Below are 20,229 nucleotides of genomic sequence, written 5' to 3' on the forward strand. Positions count from 1 at the left end.
AATTAGAACCTGGGAAGCACCTTCTTTCCAATGTTCGTGTCTTTGCCCCTGATGAAGTGAGGCCCAGGCAGGGGCTGGCTATGAAGGGAAGGCAAGACTAACAGCCTTGACCTAGAAGAGCACACAACAGAGTCGAGAGTCTTGAACCTCTGGAGAAGGCAGGGACAGGGGTTAGAAAGAACAGAGACCTGAGAGGGACAGGAATCAAACTCAGATGCCCCAGGGAGGATGCCCAGCAGGACTGGGAGATACAGGATCAGAACACATCATTTGCATAGGGTATCTCCTGGCCAAGCTAGCCTAAGTCAGAACAGATTTCCTCCTCAAATTCTCACATTTCTGGTACTTGTAACATGGTCCCAACGATCACATCCCAGCATAGGCCAGAAACCTCTAGAGCCCTGAGGGTTCCACTAAGGGAAGCAGAGTCTGCAGGTACAGCACATGCACATCATTGGTAATGCCTATCTGCAACCCATGAGGCAGGGTTTGTTTGAGACGGAGTCTCCCTGTGTCACCCAGGTTGGAGTGCAATGGTGCAATCTCAGCTCACTGCAGCCTCCGTCTCCCGGATTCAAGCAATTCTCCTGCCTCAGCCTCCCAAGTAGCTGGGATTGCAGGCATGTGCCATGACACCCGGCTAATTTTTGTGTTTTTAGTAGAGACGGGGTTTTACCAGTTGGCTGGGCTGGTCTTGAACTCTGAGGCAGGGTTTTTTACTGTTCATTTTTTGAGAAAAATGTGGTTTTTCAGAAAAGTTTGTAAGTTCACATGTAATCAGTATGATCAAAATTCTTAAAAAGTCACAGTTGTGTATAGACACAGAAAAAAAGGTAATATGCTGACATTTTAAAAACTGTTCTGGGAGTATGATCAGTCAGTTCTCCTTTCTTTATTCACAGGCTCCTCTGTTTTCCATGTTTGGTGGGGTGCGCCCCCTGGTGATGGGCCAAGGGGAAGAAGTTCTTCCACAGGGAAGAAGTTCTTCCACGGGGAAGAAGTCACTGAGCTTCCTCTTCCTGTTCTGCAACTTGAGGCCAAAGAGGCCCTCACTGACCTCAAGCAGGAGAGGCTGCTGTCAAAACAGAGGGCGCCGTGACCAGACGGCATGAAATCAACAGCAGGTTCCCCCGACAGGACAGCTGGCCTAGGGCATGGACACCAGTCTCAGGTTTAATGAGCCGGAAGAAACCAGATCACGTCTAGGTTTCCCTGCGGCACATGCCCTCTCTCTGTCCTATCAATTGTTCTCTTCAAAGACCCAGTTCCATTGGCCCAGTATCAGGGCCTATGTACTTTCCCTCTCCAGCACCCAATCCAGTGGGACCACAAGGTGACCTAGAGCCACTGGGGCCTTCTGGAAACTCTTGAAAGCAAGTGCTGCAGGACCAACCTAGTTCAGGCCAGACCAGGTGCCGGAAAAAAAGGTCTGCCCATAACCAGAACTCCCTCGGGTATTTGGCATCCAACCTTTCTGAAGTTCCTAATGGCGCAACAGAGTAGTATCTCCCCACTCTGTCCACCCTATCATTTCTCTACAGTAGACAGCCTATCTTCAAAGTTAATGGAAGTTCATTTCAACCGTGCCTTCAGTGTTTTCTGAGATACAGATAGAGGTGACACTGTTAGAGGTGCTGAAAATGACAGCTTCAAGACACTGCTGGTGGGTCCAGAGGCTCCCTCCCTTCGGCTCACCATGGCTCATGAGCGCAGGATGACAGGCTTCCTTCTCCCAAGCAGACCTCACAGAAATGTCCCCTTCAGCGATACACAGCATTGAGACGGTTAGGGGTGGGGGAGTCAGTAAAAAAAGTAGGCCAGGCGGGGTGGCTCATGCCTGTAATCCAACACTTTGGGAGGCCGAGGCGGGTGGATCACCTGAGGTCAGGAGTTCGAGACCAGCCTGGCCAACATGGTGAAACCCCGCCTCTACTAAAAATACAAAAAAATTTAGCTGGGTATGGTGGTAGGTGCCTATAATCCTAGCTACTCGGGAGGCTGAGGCAAGATAGTCTCTTGAACCCGGGAGTTGGAGGTTGCAGAGCCGAGATCGTGCCACTGCATTCCAGCCTAGACAACACAGCGGGACTCCATCTCAAAAAAAACAAAAAAGCAAAGTGTCAAACTGACCCAGAGATTTGTTAAAAAGGTGAGAGCAGAATGGTCTATCAGGCGCTCCCTGAATTGCCTCTGAGCTCTAGCAAGCCCTAAACCCTCTGTGGTGATTGCATCCGGTCTCCCAGCTCTCCGTGCCATCTCCATGCCAACTGTTCCCTGGAGTACACTGCCAGCCCTCACCTCTGCCGACTTCCAGACTCATGCAGCCAGCAGCTCACTCAGCATTTCCACTGGGGTGTCAGACAGGCAGCTTGGACTTCAGGCACCTAAGTCTGAATTGGGGACCTTCCCCTGTGAGTAAACGGCGCTTTTTAGTCCCTCCCATCACAGGTGATGGCAACTCCATCCTTCTAATGGCTCAAGTCACAAACTCTGTGGTCATTCTTGCTTGTTTTCTTTCTTTTATTTTTAAATAGGGTCTCACTACGTTGCCCAAAACTGGACTCAAATTTCTGGGCTCAATCTTCCTGCCTCAGCTTCCCGAGTGACTAGGACTACAGGCATGAACCACCACATCTGGCACACTTCTTTTCTTTCTCTGACATCCTACCCCCAATCTGTTAGCACAGCCTTTTGGACTTACCTTCAAAATTCAGGCAGGTACTGACCACTTCCACCACCTCTGTGGCAACCACTCTGCTTGGGCCCACCACTGCCTCTCACCTAGGCTATAGCAACAGCTTCCTGACTGATCTCTCCAGTCCGTTCTCACCGAGCCATCAGAGTGATGCTTTAAGAAGCTCAGAAATGTCCCTCCTCTGCTCCACACCCTCCCACAACTCCCATCTCACTTAGTTAAAAGTCAGTTCTTAAAACAGCCTGCAAGGCCCTACCCAATCCACAAGCCACTCACTATTCCACAGGGCCTTTGCACTGCCCATTCCCTCTGCCAGAGTACTCTTCCCCAGATATCCGCATGGCTCACTCCCTCACCCAGTTCAAGCCCCTGCTCACATATCCCCTTCTCGGTAATGCCTACTCCGAGCACCCCACTTAAAACTGAAGACTCGGCCGGGCGCGGTTGCTCAAGCCTGTAATCCCAGCACTTTGGGAGGCCGAGACGGGCGGATCACAAGGTCAGGAGATCGAGACCATCCTGGCTAACACGGTGAAACCCCGTCTCTACTAAAAAATACAAAAAACTAGCCGGGCGAGGTGGCGGGCGCCTGTGGTCCCAGCTACTCCGGAGGCTGAGGCAGGAGAATGGCGTAAACCCGGGAGGCGGAGCTTGCAGTGAGCTGAGATCCGGCCACTGCACTCCAGCCTGGGCGACAGAGCCAGACTCAGTCTCAAAAAAAAAAAAAAAAACAAAAACAAAAACAAAAAAAACTGAAGACTCCTCCTCACCCCGGATCTTCCCCTACTGTTTTTCCCAGCACAGCACTTTCATTTCTGATATACTATGCAATGATTTATTCATATATTATGTTTACTGTCATTCTCCCACAGCCAAACATACGTTCCTAAAAGGCAGAGGTTTTCTTTGTTTTTCTCACTGCTTTATCCCAAGCAGCCAGAATAGTATCTGGCACATACTAGGTGCTAAACAAACACTGGTTGAGTGAGTGACTGGTACATTTTTCATAAGAGAGTAAAAGTTTAGATATCTGGATCGGCTGCAGAAAGCAGCCGGTTCAAATGTGTGAGAAAAGAATCTATTATACATGAATTTAAAATGAATAGCTCCTTTATGTTCAAGTAAATGGAGAAACTAGAACCAGGTCAAATAACGTGCTGCCTAACAACAGACCTTGAGAGGTCCACTGTCATCAAGAGATAAAAGAATAATTTAAAATACCAGTTATTTACTTCGCTATAACAATGTCTATAAATGCTAAACACAGAAAACAACCTAAGTGGTCATGAGGGACTAGATAAATTAAATGGTTACAGCCATACAATGGAAGATAAAGCAGCTGTGAGGAACGATGCAGCTCCTCCCTTATAGTTGTGGAATGACCAAGATACAGCCAGGGAGAAAGCAAGAAGAGAACAGTTTGTTATCTGCTGTTTCAGTTCAAAATAACAATTAAAAAACAAAAGTCTCTAGAAGGATACACAAGAGGCTGGTGAGACAGTTGCCCTGTGGGAGGGAAAGTGGGTGACAGGGAACAGGATGGGAGGGATTGTCACCATACATCTTTTTGCACACACTGCATTTTGAAACATATGATTGTATTTCCTAGTCTAACAAAAAAACATTAGGTCCAACTGACTAGTAAATTGTCGCTAGAATCTTTGTCTTGAAGTCATTTTATTTTATTTTTAGGTTATATAGCCTAAAAAAGCAGGGGAGGGAGCAGTGTGTGCCAGGAGCTGCCACGTGCCAGGCACCTGATAGATACCAGCTCTACCTCAAGCTCCCCCTGTCCCTTGAGGTAGGTGTTCCTGTTTCTACTTACAAGGAAGTAGACTAAGGTGTTAAGTAACGCAATCACAGTCACACACGTGGCAAGCAGCACAGTCTGGATTTAAAGCTAGGCAAGTTTGACTCTAAGACTCAGGCCTTCCTACACCCCTGCTTTCTGCAACCCTGGCTTGGCCTCGTGGTATTCAAGAGTCCTCAGGCAGTCGCTGATATTCTTTAGGTTCAATTACCACCATGACCTCACATCACTACAGGACTGTCAGTGAATGCATGTCCAGGCCCTTCAACTATATTGTACTTACAAAGGTATGATGTTTACATGACTCCTTTCTCATAAGGTGAACCTCAACTTAGTCCATGATCCAATCACCGTATCTCAGCCCAAATTAACAGAAGCATACAATAACAATTTCCTCTGCTTTATTTAAAGCCATGGGCTCCCAGCCCTAATTCTGAAAGGAATAATTCAACATTTAGGGAAAAAAAAAAAAGTATGTCCAGGCCGGGCGTGGTGGCTTATGCCTCTAATCCCAGCACTTTGGGAGGCCAAGGTGGGTGGATCATGAGGTCAGGAGTTCGAGACCAGCCTGACCAACGTGGTGAAACCCTGTCTCCACTAAAAATACAAAAATTAGCCAGGCATGGTGGCGCGTGCCTGTAATCCCAGCTACTCAGGAGGCTGAGGCAGAAGAATCGCTTGAACCCGGGAGGCGGAGGTTGCAGTGAGCCGAGATCTTGCCACTGCACTACAGCCTGGGTGACAGAGCGAGACTCTGTCTGGGAAAAAAAAAAAAAGGATGTCTAAGCAAATAAGATCTTCTGCAAATACAGATGGCACAGGCATATTCCACTAGCAAACCAGAGTAGCTGGCTGCCACTTGGTGCACCTCATCTTAGAGAACATGAGGGATGCTCAGTACAACTACAGCCACTAAGGCATCCAAGCTAGTGCTGATTTTAAAGGATGGTTGAATATGGTAAACTGGCTATATAACCCTATTAGCCTTGAGGGCATTCGAGCTTCTGGTGGTTCTGTAATTGTACTTCGCACTTTCTCCAAGGGTGCAGGAACAAGAGGGGGCTCTTATCCTTTAACTTGCTGAGTGTGACACACCGGTGAGCAGAAAAGAAAGTATTCCCTAAAACAAGCCAGGACTAGAACATCTCCTTGCCCACCTTTGTCTCTGAACCCACATGTTCCGTCTCCTATCCTGGGTATGAAATGTCCAGAAGAAGGCTAGTCCCTCCATTTGGTCACAGGCCCATTCCTTTTCCCCTACCAAACAACATCATTCCCAGACGTTTCTTTTTTTCCTGTATCCATTTTCCCTTTTGACCAGATTATTCCTGGCAGCACACAAACATGTTCTTTTATCTTAAAAAACAAAAACATAAAACGCCTCTCTTAATTCCCTCATTTTCCCCTTTTTAGTTACCACTCCACCAATCTCCTTCCCTGTACTGCAGGGAACACCACACGACTTTCTGTGCCAATGGAAATGTTCAATATCTGCACTGTCCAGTAGAGCAGCCACTGGCCATGTGAGGCTATTAGATACTTGAAATGTGGCTAGTGAGATTAAGAAACCGATTTTTAGTTTTATTTAATTAATTTAAATACCCACATGTGGCTAGTGGCTGCTGTAAAGGACAGCACAAGTCTATACTCACTGACTCCTCTTTCTCTCCTCCCATTCTCTCTGAATTTACTCCAGGTCTTCGCTCTCATTCTTACTGAAATGGTTCTCATCAAGGTCACAAATGGCACCCACACTGCCAAATCTTAATGGTTGAATTCTCAGTCCTCCTACCATTGGAGCCACCTGCAGCTTGGGACACAGCTAATTGCTCTTTTCCCCCTGAAACACTTACTTCCCTTGGCCTCCAGGACACAGCCCTCTTCCGGATCTCCTCCCACCTCCATGCTGGTTCTTCTCATCTCTTCAAGCTCTACACATAGCAGCAGCTCCAGGGCTCAATGTGCCTCCTCTTCTTATCCTCACTCATCCCTGGAAGAGCTCATCCACGCTCATGGTTTTAGACATGACCTACAGACTGCTGGCTCCCAAATATGCATCTCCTGCCCTAACTGCTCCTCAAACTCCAACTTATATATCCAACTCTCCACCGGACTTCACCACCTGATGTCTAACAAGCATCTCAAACTTAACACATCTACATTTAAGACACGAACATCAACTCCTGACTTCCCCCACACACCTGTTCCACCCGGTGGCTGTTCCCATCTTGGCTGAAGGCAATTCCATCTTTCCTATTATTCAGGCAAAAAAACCTTACAGTTTTCTTTAACTCTCTCTCATATCTACTCTGTCAACTGGCTCTGCTCTGAAAGTGATCTAGAATCTGACCAAATAATCTAGGTGACCACATCTCCTTATTTTTGCTCCTCCTACCATCTCTCAGTTTACTGTGACAGCATCCTAACTGGTCTCCCTGCTTCTGCCTGCTCTCTATAGCCCATCCTCAGCACAGCTACCTGACTGACCCTATTAGCAAACCTACATCAGATCCTGACCCTCCTCTGCTCAACATCTCCAGTGGCTCCATCTCACTGAGTAAATGCCAAAGTGTCTAATCTAACCTTTAAGACCCTGTAAGGTCCGACTCCCCGTGGGCTCTCTCGGACCTCATCCCCTACTGTTCTCCCTCTTGTTCACGCCACTCTGGCCACCCTGATGTCCTTGCTGTTCTTCAATACAACAGGGGAGCTCCCGCCTCAGGGCCTTTGCACCTGCTGCACCTGCTGCTTAGAAAGGCTTTACCCCTAGACATGCCCATGCCTTGTTCCCTTCAGGTCTTTACTCAAATGTCCCCTTCTCAGTCACCCTACCTAATACTGCATCCCTCCCATCCCCATCCCCACTTCCTTTTTTTTTTTTTTTGAGACGGAGTCTAGCTCTGTTGCCCAGGCTGGAGTGCAATGGCCGGATCTCAGCTCACTGCAAGCCCCGCCTCCCGGGTTTACGCCATTCTCCTGCCTCAGCCTCCCGAGTAGCTGGGACTACAGGCGCCCGCCACCTCGCCCGGCTAATTTTTTTTGTATTTTAGTAGAGACGGGGTTTCACCGTGTTAGCCAGGATGGTCTCGATCTCCTGAACTCGTGATCCGCCCGTCTCGGCCTCCCAAAGTGCTGGGATTACAGGCTTGAGCCACCGCGCCCGGCCCCCATTTCCTATTTCATTTATTATTTTTTCATTAGCCCCATGAGGACATGTTTATTTGGTTTCCTACTAATTCCCCAGCACCTGGAACTGTATTTGTTAAATGAATGAGTGAATCCCCAGGACACGGATGTGTCTCTAAGTAGATCAGGTTGCACCTGGATCATCACACAAGCCCTCAGGCAGGCCCCTAATATAAAGTCAGAGACCTAAGGTCGGTCATGTCCAGGTCCCAGGGTGACAGACTGAGGGCAGGGTGGGATAGTTTGGGGGATACTCTGAGGTTGGCAGAAGGTGGAACCCACCATGCTGATATGAAGAGCAAGGTTCTCCGTGTCTGTCTGTTCATCCTGCTCCGAGGAATCTGTCTCTTCCATCTGTTGCATCTCCAGTTCAGATGGAAGAAGAGCTGTCAGGTAGGGGATGGTGAAAGGTCTGGCAGCAATCACTGGCGAATTGGAAGAGAGGCATGAGTCCACTGTCACAGACACCTCACAGCTGGCTTAGCGTCCTAGAGCCTCACATCAGTGAGCAGCATCAGAAGGTAATACTGGCTAACTCGCTCCAAGTACTTACGCAACAGGCCAGGCAATGTCCTATGGTCTTTACTCATGTTATCTTTCATCCTTGCTCCCATCCTATTAAGTACGATTAGGCACAGAGAGGTGAAATGACTTTCCCAAGCATGCTGAAAATGGCAGAATGGGATTCTAACCCAGGTAGTATGACTTCAGAATCTACTTTTTTGCCAAGTACAACTGAGATAAGATTGAAATGGGGCTATAGATAGAATCCTAGCAACACGTGAGTTTTGAGATCTTGCACCCAAGGTCAGTTAAACCCCTCTAAGCTTCATTTCCAGAGCAGGAATATTGATTCCTTCACCCTGAAGGACTCAAGTCCAAAGGCTGGATTTGAGCACTCTGCATATATGCATGTCCACTGAGCTGTAAGACACTCTGGTAAATGAGAGTTCCAAAAAGCAATGAGGATGAGAGGAAGAAATTGATTTAAAATTAACATTAAAAGAAAGAAGGCCAGGTGTGGTGGCTCATGCCTATAATCCTAGCACTTTGGGAGGCTGAGGCAGGAGGACTGCTTGAGCCCAGGAGTTTGAGACCAGCCTGGGCAACATGGTGAAATCCCGTCTCTAGGAAAAATAAAATTAGCCAGGTATAATAGTGCATGCCTGTAGTCCCAGCTACTAGGGAGGCTGAGGTGGGAGACTTGAGTCCAGGAGGTCCAGGCTGCAGTTAGCTGTGTTTGTGCCACTGTACTCAAGACTAGGTGACAGAGTGAGATCCTGTCTCAAAACACGAAAAGAAAAAGTCTCCGTGTATACTTCTATGGTAGAATGTGACTGTTAGAAAATGCTCTAGAATTGGCTGGGCGTGGTGGCTCATGCCTATAATCCCAGCACCTTGGGAGGCTGAGGTAGGTGGATCACTTGAGCTCAGGAGTTCAAGACCAGCCTGGCCAACTGGGTGAAACCCCGTCTCTACTAAAAATACAAAAAATTAGCCGGGTTGGTGGCTAATGCCTGTAGTCTCAGTTACTTGAAGCAGAAAAATCGTTTGAACCTGGGAGGCCGAGGTTGCAGTGAGCAGAGATCGCGCCACTGCATTCCAGCCTGGGTGACAGAGCAAGACTCTGTCTCCAAAAAAAAAACTTAAAAAATGGCAGAATGGGATTCTAAGGCAGTATGACTTCAGAATCTACCCACAAAAACTCCAGAATTATTTTTTACTGTGGGTCAGATGTGGGGTCCGGCAGTAAGAGCTAGGTTTGAATGCTATCTACTAGCCATGCTCCTTGAGGAAGTGACTTCATTTCTCTTGTGCCTCATTGAAGGGTTCCTATGAAGGTAGTGATATATCAGTTCCTGACTCAGAGGCTCACAAGAGGATTTAATGAGATAATGTATGGGAAGTGATCGGCACAGTATCTGGCACTTAATAACTGGCAGCTGCTGTTATTCCAGAGCTAGGCACACAGCAGGCATTCCACAGGAGCTTGCTGAATGAAGGAATCGCCTAAACCAACCTCCCTCACTCATATTTGTAAAAACTGAGGTCTATGGAAATGAAGTAGCTTGGTCAACATGGCCAAACAGTGCCGAGATGCCAACTTAAATGAGATGGGACCTATGAGGGAATATCACGATGGGCAACTGGCCCCTGATGCCAGTGTTCCTTCTACTACCTGGGCTGCCACTGAGTGACTCTGATGCCTAGGCCTAGGCCACCTCAAGGTAACTCAATGGACCTCAAGCGGCCAATCCCAACAGAGGCCATTACTGTCCTGGAGCTGTCAGTTAAGGACAGACTCTTAAGATCTGGGGAAAGGAGCCAGAAATCTGAGGGGCAAGCTGTACCCAAGGGAAGGACAAAAGCTTATTTGTTGCTTCCTACTATGCTGAGAGAAAGAAAAGATAGTGTGAGTATTTCAAATAAGACAGGGTCCACACAGCGGGGCAACTCTCACATGGAAATGTGCTGACGTCATCTTTGAAAAGACTCTGAGTCTCGCCTGTCTTGGCCATGAAACGGGTAAGTGCCCGCTCCACATCGCGCCGCTGGGATGCAGCCTTCTCCCGCAGGACCTGGTAGTCTGACACGGGCTCACGGTACGTCTACAAACAGAATAGCAAAGACACTGAGGTGATGCCGAAGTATCATTCTGCTTTCATCAGCTCCCTGGCTTGCTGTTGCTATGCCCTATTCTCTAAAATGACCCAATACCAGGCCAGGCGCGGTGGCTCACGCCTATAATCCCAGCACTTTGGGAGGCTGAGGCTGGTGGATCACCGGAGGTCAGGAGTTCGAGACCAGCCTGGCCAACATAACAAAACCCCGTCTCTACTAAAAATACAAAAATTAGCTGGGTGTGGTGGTGTGCACCTGTAATCCCAGCTACTTGGGAGGCTAAGGCAGGAGAATGGCTTGAACCCGGGAGGTGGAGGTTGCAATGAGCCAAGATTGCATCATTGCACTCCAGCCTGGGCAACAGGAGCGAGACTCTGTCTCAAAAACAAATAAATAAAATGAAATAAAATAAAATGACTCAATACCATTAGTTAGAGCCAAGATCACCAAAGCACAGTAGAAAGGCGGACGAACAATGTAACTACATTAATATGTATTTCTAATTAAAAATTAAGGCCAGGCATGGTGGCTCACACCTGTAATCCTAGCACTTTGGGAGGCCAAGGTGGGTGGATCATGAGGTCAGGAGTTTGAGACCAGCCTGGCCAAGATGGTGAAACCCTATCTTTACTAAAAATAAAAAACATTAGCCAGGCGTGGTGGCAGGCACCTGTAATCCCAACTACTCGGGAGGCTGAGGTAGGAGAATCGCTTGAACTTGGGAGGCAGAGGTTGCGGTGAGCCAAGATCACACCACTGCACTCCAGCCTGGGTGACAGAGCGAGACTCCATTTCAAAAAAAAAAAAAAAAGAAAAAAAAGAAAAATTAAGAAATGTACAAATATTTACTGTAGAGATTGTCCTGGGGCCTTCATTCAGCTCCCACGACAGATGGTCTCAGGTCTAAGAGACGCACCCTAAAGAAAGAGTGGGAGTGTCCCCAGGGAAGCCCTGACGGGGATCACAGGTTCCATCAGCGTAATGTGACCTCCTGCAGTATGGGAGTGGCTGCCTATGCGGATTTATGGATTATACCATCCCATCTTATTAAATCAATCCTCACCCACCCTGGCCAACATGGTGAAACCCCGTCTCCACTAAAAATACAAAAATGAGCTGGGTGTGGTGGCGTGCGCCTGTAGTCCCAGCTACTTGGCAGGCTGAGGCAGGAGAATCACTTGAACCCGGGAGGTGGAGGTTGCAGTGAGCCGAGATCGCACCATTGCACTCCAGCCTGGGAAAGTGAGACTCCATCTCAAAAAAAAAAAAAAAAAAATCAATCCTCACAATATGGATACGTCGTTCCAAAAAGATTCCCTCAAAGAAAGAGGCTGAAGATCTTACTATACAGTGCAAGTGACCAAGAAAATGGCAGGCTGCCACTCTTCCTCCTAATTATGAGCTTGTTGGCAATCAAGTTATGGAATGAAAACAATTGAGATCAGAATGAGAAATGAGCCAAAACATTTTACTTTATTATTTTTATTTTTTGGAGACAGAGTCTTGCTCTGTCACCCAGGCTGGAGTGCGGTGGCGCAATCTCGGCTCACTACAACCTCCACCTCCTGGGTTCAAGCGATTCTCCTGCCTCAGACTCCTGAGTAGCTGGGACTACAGGCACATGCCACCACGCCCAGCTAATTTTTGCATTTTTAGTAGAGATGGGGTTTCATCATGTTGGCCAGGCTGGTCTTGAACTCCTGACCTCAGATGATCCACCCACCTTGGCCTCCCAAAGTGCTGTGATTACAGGTGTGAGTCACTGTACCCGGCCGGAAAATATTTTAATTGATAATGGCAATGGTGACATTTTAACAACAACCAATAAAGTAACTACTCTTCATGATATGGAGATAGTATTTTCAAAGGAGGCACCTAGAAATGTTTCTTTGTTGTCACCATCAGTTCAAGTGTGTCACCTATACAGTTCTCCTATCTATACTTAAACAAAGAAACAGAATTTTCTGACATGTTAAAAATCTTCCCAAAAGGCTGGGTATGGTGGCTCACAACTGTAATCCCAGCATTTTGGGAGGCCGAGGCAGGTGGATCACCTGAGGTCAGGAATTTGAGACTAGCCTGGTCAACATGGGGAAACCCCGTCTCAACCAAAAATACAAAAATTAGCCAGGCATGGTGGCGGGCACTTGTAATTCCAGCTACTCGGAGGAGGCTGAGACATGAGGATGGCTTGAACCTGGGAGACGGAGGTTGCAATGAGCCAAGATCATACCACTGCACTCCAGCCTGGGGGACTGAGACAAACTCTGTGCCCGTCCCCCCCTCCCCCCAAAAAACCAAAACTTCCCAAAATTAAAATGAGTGGATTTTGAACATATTGTACTTGTTAAAAACATTAAAATGCAAAATCTTGTAATTATTCCTAAGACAACTTTTGGCACTCAATAAATTAGAAATTTAATAGAAAATTTTCAACAAAATTCTTTGAATAATGAGTAAATGAGAATAAAAAAATAGTTTTATGGTTTATTAAGAGCAGCCAATGATGTTACATATCTTTGTGATGTACCATCTTCAACTATGAGAGCCATTAAAGTATCAAAATAAACTAATCTTAGAATCTGACCTCCAACTTATTATTCCATCAAATATTAAACCAAGATTTCCAGGCTAGCATGGTAACACATGCTTGTGGTCCTAGCTATTCTGCAGGCTGAGGTGGGAGGATTGCTTGAGCCTGGGAGTTCAAAGCTGTAGTGCCATGATTACACCACTGCACTCCAGCCTGGGCAACAGAGCAAGAACTCCACCTCTAAAAAAAGACTGAGTGCAGTGGTGCATGCCTGTAATCCCAGCACTCTAGGAGGCCAAGGTGCAAAGGCTGCTTAAGGCTAGGAGTTCAAGGCCAGCTTGGGCACCACAGAAAGACAAAAAACCTCTCCCCATCTCTATAAAATAACAACAACAAAACAAACAAATAAACAAAAAAAAACTATGATTTCAAAAAATAAAAAGCAGAGGCAGCCGGGCGCGGTGGCTCATGCCTGTAATCCCAGCACTTTGGGAGGCCGAGGAGGGCAGATCACAAGGTCAGGAGATCGAGGCCATCCTGGCTTCCACGATGAAATCCCGTCTCTACTAAAAATGTAAAAAAATTAGCCGGGCGCGGTGGCGGGCGCCTGTAGTCCCAGCTACTCGGGAGGATGAGGCAGGAGAATGGCGTGAACCCGGGAGGCAGAGCTTGTAGTGAGCCGAGAAGCGCCACTGCACTCCAGCCTGGGTGACAGAGCGAGACTCCGTCTCAAAAAAAAAAAAAAAAGCAGAGGCAATCGCTCCCACTAGAAAAGGTTTTAGGTTTCCTAAACATTTTACAGGAGTAAGAGTAAGATTATCTTTTAATGTACATTATTTCGCACAATGTTACATTATAATATTCACATAAATAAGCAAACACATACTGGAGTATATACCCATGCCTGGGCAAATTGCTTGCACCCAGGAATTTGAGACCAGCCTGGGCAACATGGTGAAACCCTGTCTCTACAGAAGATACAAAAATTAGCTGGGCATGGTGGTGCACCGCTATAGTCCCAGCTACTCGGGAGGTTGAGGCGGGAGGATCACTTGAGTCTAGGAGGTCGAAGCTGTGGTGAGCTGAGATTGCCCCATTGCACTCCAGCAGCCTGGGCGACAAAGTAAGACCCTGTCTCAAAAAAAATTTTTTACAGATACGGATACACTATATCCCTATCTGTTAAAGTTAAAGAATGTTATGGGTTGAACTGTGTCCCCACAAAAAACATTTTTGATATGTCCTAGTACCTCACAATATGACCTTATTTGGAAGTACGTGTCTGGGTGACAGAGCAAGACTCCGTCTCAAAAAAAAAAAAAGATTGTCTTAACCTAAAAGAGTAACAGAACCAAAACTGAAGGTTTAAGCAAAGTGAAAAGGGTTTGTAAAGGGTTGATCTTGTAAAAATTCTGTGGGTACCAACAAGTTGGCTAAGATTTAAACGAAATTATTTAGCTTTTTTCTGTAGGTTAAAACATTAAAATCATACTGATGTGGGGCCAGAATCTGGGCCCATGTGTCTGAATAATGGGGTTTTCTTAGAAAATTGATCTGCTGTTTGATGGAAAATTGTAAAGGAAAATTCTAAAAAGCTTATGAAAACCTTACCGTATGGTCAAACTAATCAAAACTGGGTAGAGATATAAAATTTTATTTAAAAAACTAGCTAACATTAAAGATGCACTAATGCAAATATGAAATTTGTTTTTCTCTTTTGAAGATGATTTTTATGTAATGTTAAAAGATAATGAAAGGGTTTTCTTTTCTCCTTTGGGTAAATGGCAGGGAAAAAAAAGAGGAGAGAGAGAGGAGAGAGGGATTCAGCTGGCCTCATGCTATCTTCACTGAGTCTTGTTTGGAAAGCTAGGTCTCCTCTATCAGAGTAAAGATTTTTCTTTTTAAAAAAATTGTTTGGAGTTATCATTTTGGCCAAACGAATGACTTATTGTGACCTGGGATTCTATTTTGTGATATCCAGTGTTTTAAACCTTTGATATTTGACAAACTTTCCAAAATCCAATTACAAATTATGTCTCTTTCTTTTTTTTTTTTTTTTTTTTTTTTTTTGAGACGGAGTCTCGCTCTGTCGCCCAGGCTGTAGTGCAGTGGCCGGATCTCAGCTCACTGCAAGCTCCGCCTCCCGGGTTCAGGCCATTCTCCTGCCTCAGCCTCCCGAGTAGCTGGGACTACAGGCACCCGCCACCTCACCTGGCTAGGTTTTTGTATTTTTTTTTTAGTAGAGACGGGGTTTCACCGTGTTAGCCAGGATGGTCTCGATCTCCTGACCTCGTGATCTGCCCATCTCAGCCTCCCAAAGTGCTGGGATTACAGGCTTGAGCCACCGCACCCGGCTAATTATGTCTCTTTCTAACCTAACACTTTAGATATTATGTCCTCTAAAGCCCAAAAGTGACATTTGGCTTATCTCATAAAAAAATCATACAGGAAGCATTGTCAAATATGAAATGGTGTTTTGCTTTCTTTGGTCTATATTTGTATAACTATGTTATTGGTATATGTTTCAAAATTACATAAAACTTGTATAATTCTAATATGACTTAGTGTATGCGATCAGTAATAACTACAATTATTATGTTAACAGACTGTGTGCCACAAAGGTAACAAATTTCCTTGCCAATTGTGTCTTTAACTGTTGCTGCCCTAAAATGTTTTTGTCATACACAGACAATTGTTGTCTCATTTTGATCCTCTTTAAAAGATGGTTTTATAATCGGCTATCAAATTTAACAGGTGCTCATAAATGCAGGTTTCTGATTAATAACTCTGGAGATTGTGACATTAGAATACAGGAAAAACTTTCAAATAGAAGAGTGAATGGCGTTTGGTTTAGACTGTATTTGTATAAATATGTTATGTGTCCAAAATTATGGGAAACTTCTATAATGTTGATATAATTTACTGTATGTTAATAATTATAATTGTTATGTAAAATTGCTGTATGCCACAGAAGTAACCAAAATTCCTAGCCAATTGTAGCTTTAATAGTGGCTACAGACTTTTGTCATCCACAGACATTTTATCTTGCTTTGGTCCTTTTCAAAAGGTAGTTTATAATCAAATATAGGACTCTAAGTTCAGGTCTCAGATAACTTTAAAAATTGTGCTATTGAAAGCTGGGCACAATGGTTCACGCCTGTAATCCCAGTACTTTGGGAGGCCGGGGTGGGCGGATCATGAGGTCAGGAAATCAAGACCATCCTGGCTAACACGGTGAAACCCCGTCTCTACTAAAAATACAAAAAATTAGCCAGGCGTGGTGGCGGGCGCCTGTAATCCCAGCTACTTGGGAGCCTGAGGTAGAGGCATGGCGTGAACCCGGGAGGCGGAGCTTGCAGTGAGCTGAGATCGCGCTGCTGTACTCCAGCCTGGGCAACAGAGCATGACACCGTCTCAAAACAACAACAACAACAACAATTGTGCTATTGGAATAGAGGGAAAAACCAAACTTCTAGGACTCTCATGGAGAGCTAATGTCTTTTTTTTTTTTTTTTTTTTTTTTTTTTTGAGACGGAGTCTCACGCTGTTGCCCAGGCTGGAGTGCAGTGGCGCGATCTCGGCTCACTGCAAGCTCCGCCTCCCGGGTTCCCGCCATTCTCCTGCCTCAGCCTCCTGAGTAGCTGGGACTACAGGCGCCCGCCACCGCGCCCGGCTAATTTTTTGTATTTTTAGTAGAGACGGGGTTTCACTGTGGTCTCGATCTCCTGACCTTGTGATCCGCCCGCCTCGGCCTCCCAAAGTGCTGGGATTACAGGCTTGAGCCACCGCGCCCGGCCAAGCTAATGTCTTAATCATTGCTAAACCTTGTTTTCAGAGTCAAGATAAATTATTTCTTTAGAACTATTGGCAACTTTTAATACGGGGGTAAAATAAACTCCTGTGAACAAAATTTGGAGCATATTGTTCCTCTCTACCTGATTTCTCCAGAATTTGGAAACTATTAATATTTCTCAATTTATGGCAGTATAGCTAATTGCAAAAGTGCAATAAGAATCTGTTTTCTTTTGTAACAGGACACAGTTGGAGAAATTGGTTATTTTACCAAGGCTTTGACTGGAATGGCATGCTTTCTTTAAAGAATGAAAGATGACTTATATAGCCAATTAAAGCCCACTGGGGAATCTGGCCTTATACCCTGTCCACACAGAGTCCCTGTACAAGGTTCCTGACCTGTGGTAAGTAAAGAATGTCACTTTCAAACAGGTTCAGGAACCCTAAGCTATCTTGGGACCTCAAGAGGAGAGAAATTTGCCCAACTCATAGGTATCTGAGGGTACAAACCCATGGCTGGGCTTGCTTTGAAAAAGTCTTATCTGAGATTCTTCATGGAACAGAGTTCTATCAAAGCCAATTTAAAAAGTCTAAGTGAAAAATAATTATTCTTGCTGCACTTTATGCAAATAATGGGGCCAAGTACAGTAAGACTAAAGTTTATTTTGTAAACAAATCATTGTATCATGATTTGTTTTTAATAAAAATGGGGACTGGAGAGAGAAAAATTATGCTTTAAAAGAAAAACTATAGTACACTGTTGTTAGCTGTTCTCGGCGTTTTTTCTGCAGTTTAGACTAAATTCTAAATTCTTTGTGGGTTAGAAGTCCCCAGACTAGTGCTTTCAAATCTTTGTTTTTAAAATTGGGAATTGTACTCCTCATCCAAGGACTCGTTATTTACCTTATAGTGGGCTGTTTCACTTAAACACTGTAGTAAAACTATAGATGAGAGTACTAATGTTTGTGCCATGCAAGCCATGAACGCCCAGCCAGGCCTGCATGAGTACACTCAGACAGTTGCAAACCAGTTCCACTCTTCTTCATAGCCTACACCTTAAGATTAAGGTGTTATTAAAACCCAAAGGGAAGGACTGAAACCACCTTTGCAAAATTATGACGAGACAGTGAAAGAGATCTAACTTAACTGACTCCATCTTGCTTCTACCCTCCAAGCTGTCCTTGTTCATTCCTGGGCATAGGCTAAACTAACTTTGGGAGAAACTTAGTTTAGAGTTAAACAAAGACACTCCTTTTCCCAAAGCAGACCTCCATCTTGCCTGGAGACTAGATTGCCTTTGTAGGACTAACGTTAGCCACAAGATTAGAAATTATGGTTTAGAAGTCATGCAGCTGGAGGCTACAAGATTCTGACCCTCCCTAAACTGTTCCTAAGATCAGTGCTTGAGGTATCTTGGACTTGATGGATCAGCTGGCCCCACCCAGATCCATAAACTGGCTCATCTGATCTTGTGGCTCCCACCCAGGAACTGACTCAGTGCAAGAAGACAGCTCTGAGTCCCTATGATTTCTTTTTTTTTTTTTTTTCCTTGAGACGGAGTCTTGCTCTGTTACCCAGGCTGGAGTGCAGTGGCACAATCTTGGCTCACTGCGAGCTCTGCCTCCCGGGTTCATGCTATTCTCCTGCCTTAGCCTCCCGAGTAGCTGGGACTACAGGCACCTGCCACCATGCCCGGCTAATTTTTTGTATTTTTAGTAGAGACGGTGTTTCACCGTGTTAGCCAGGATGGTCTCAATCTCCTGACCTAATGATCCCCCCGCCTCGGCCTCCCAAAGTGCTGGGATTACAGGCACGAGCCACCTTGCCCGGCCCTGAGTCCCTATGACTTCATCTCTGACCAATCAGCACTCCTGGCTCACTGGCTTCCCCCGACCTACCACATTATCCTTAAAAACTCTGCTCCCCGAATGCTCAGGAAGACTGATTTGAGTAATAATAAAACTCCAGTCTCCCCCGCTGCCCCTGCTACCACACACAAAAAAGAATGCCATGTGAAGACAGAAAGCTGGAGTGATGCACCTATGAGCCAAGAAACGCCAAAGAATGCTGGCCAACCACCAGAATCTAGGAAGATGCAAGGAGGGACTCCTCTACAGGTTTCAGAGGGAGCATGATACCTTAATTTTAGACTTCTAGCCTCCAGAACGGTGAGACAATAAATTTCTGTTGTTCTAAGTCACCTGGTTTGTGGCACTTTGTTACAGCAGCCCAGGGAATAGAGAGATCTGATCAAGGGCAAGGGCAAGGGCTATGTTGCATTAGCTGGGCAGCTACTACTCCCCTCTCCCCCACCCTGAGGTGTGGAGAAATGTCCAGAGGACATGAGGGCTTGCTGCAGCAGCCCGCACGATGGCCATCACTATATGGTATGGAGGCAGAAGCAAAGGAAGTGTGGGAGAACACCTTCCCAACCGAAGGTAAAACTGCCATTCAGGCAAATTAGAACACATTCAAACCACAGAGGATAACTCATCTTCTTCTTGTTCAGACCTAGAGCTCAGAGTGATAAGTTCCATTTCATTATCATTACTAATTTTTATTTATTTTTGAGACAGAGTCTTGCTCTGTTGCCTAGGCTGGAGTGCAGTGGTGCAATCTCAGCTCACTGCAACTTCTGCCTTCCAGGTTTAATTCTCCTGCCTCAGCCTCCTGAGTAGCTGGAACTACAGGTATATGCTACCACGCACAGCTAATTTTTGTAATTTTAGTGGAGACGGGGTTTCACTGTGTTGGCTAGGCTGGTCTCGAATTCCTGACCTGAGGTGATCCATCTGCCTCGACCTTCCAAAGTGTTGGGATTAAAGGCATGAGCCACTGCTCCTGGCCGTTACTAAATATTTTTAAAGTAACTTTTCCCCCAATTGAAAAAATAATTTTCCTATTATGGAAAATTTGGAAAACTCAGAAAAGTAAACACAAAACAAAATTACCTAAAATCTCAACTAAAAATTACTATGAACATTTAGTGGAATACCTTTTCAGTCTTGTTCCTATGTGGCTATGTACTTTTGTGTTTCAGTAGGACAGAAAATACTGGGGTCAGCTTCAATTTCTTTGTTAATTACACTTTAGCTGGTAAACTTGAGAACATAATTCTCATTTGCCAATTGTTTCTCAATGAGGAAAGATAATCTGAATTCTTTTTTTCTTTCTTTCTTTATTTTTCAAATGAGACAGGGTCTTGCTCTGCTGCCCAGGTTGGTCTTGAACTGCTGGGCTCAAGTGATCTTCCTGCCTCGGCCTCCTAAAATACTGGGATTACAGGTGTGAGCCCAACGTGCCTGGCCACATTCTGAGTTTTGAACCACCCTTTCATCAACAAACTTTTGGACTGGACACTGCCGCATGACAGTCGGTAGAAACTGACTCTGTGCTTTACACCACACACAGCCCCAGTGTGGCTTCAACACTCACCGGAGTTTTGATGTAGGTGTGGGGATCAGGGAACTCAGGAAAATGGCTGGGGATGTGCGGCGGGTGGGGTCGGTTCTGCCCTGCAGTAAGAGCCTTGGGGGTCACTGGCTGATTGGTCACCGGAGCTGCAACAGAGTCACAATTGATTACCCCTCC

At 45.7% G+C, this 20,229-nt stretch overlaps 1 protein-coding gene across 3 annotated transcripts in view; it reads right to left on the minus strand.

Moving 5' to 3' along the window:
- TAF8 (TATA-box binding protein associated factor 8) overlaps positions 1 to 20,229 on the minus strand; it is a 43,223-nt gene that overhangs the window by 15,825 nt on the left and 7,169 nt on the right. For 2 of the 3 annotated variants that reach the window (XM_015136339.3, XM_015136341.3), the window contains exons 5-7: positions 20,074 to 20,198; positions 10,153 to 10,300; positions 7,974 to 8,116 (exon numbers count right to left, since the gene is read on the minus strand). In XM_015136339.3, coding sequence (XP_014991825.2) covers positions 7,974 to 8,116; positions 10,153 to 10,300; positions 20,074 to 20,198 — 416 coding nt within the window. Of the gene's footprint in view, positions 1 to 5,141; positions 5,260 to 7,969; positions 8,117 to 10,152; positions 10,301 to 20,073; positions 20,199 to 20,229 lie in introns of all 3 variants that reach the window. The other variant, XM_077999967.1, reaches the window with a different exon arrangement.

This window comes from Macaca mulatta, chromosome 4, assembly GCF_049350105.2.
Source record: "Macaca mulatta isolate MMU2019108-1 chromosome 4, T2T-MMU8v2.0, whole genome shotgun sequence".
Taxonomy (NCBI): domain Eukaryota; kingdom Metazoa; phylum Chordata; class Mammalia; order Primates; family Cercopithecidae; genus Macaca; species Macaca mulatta.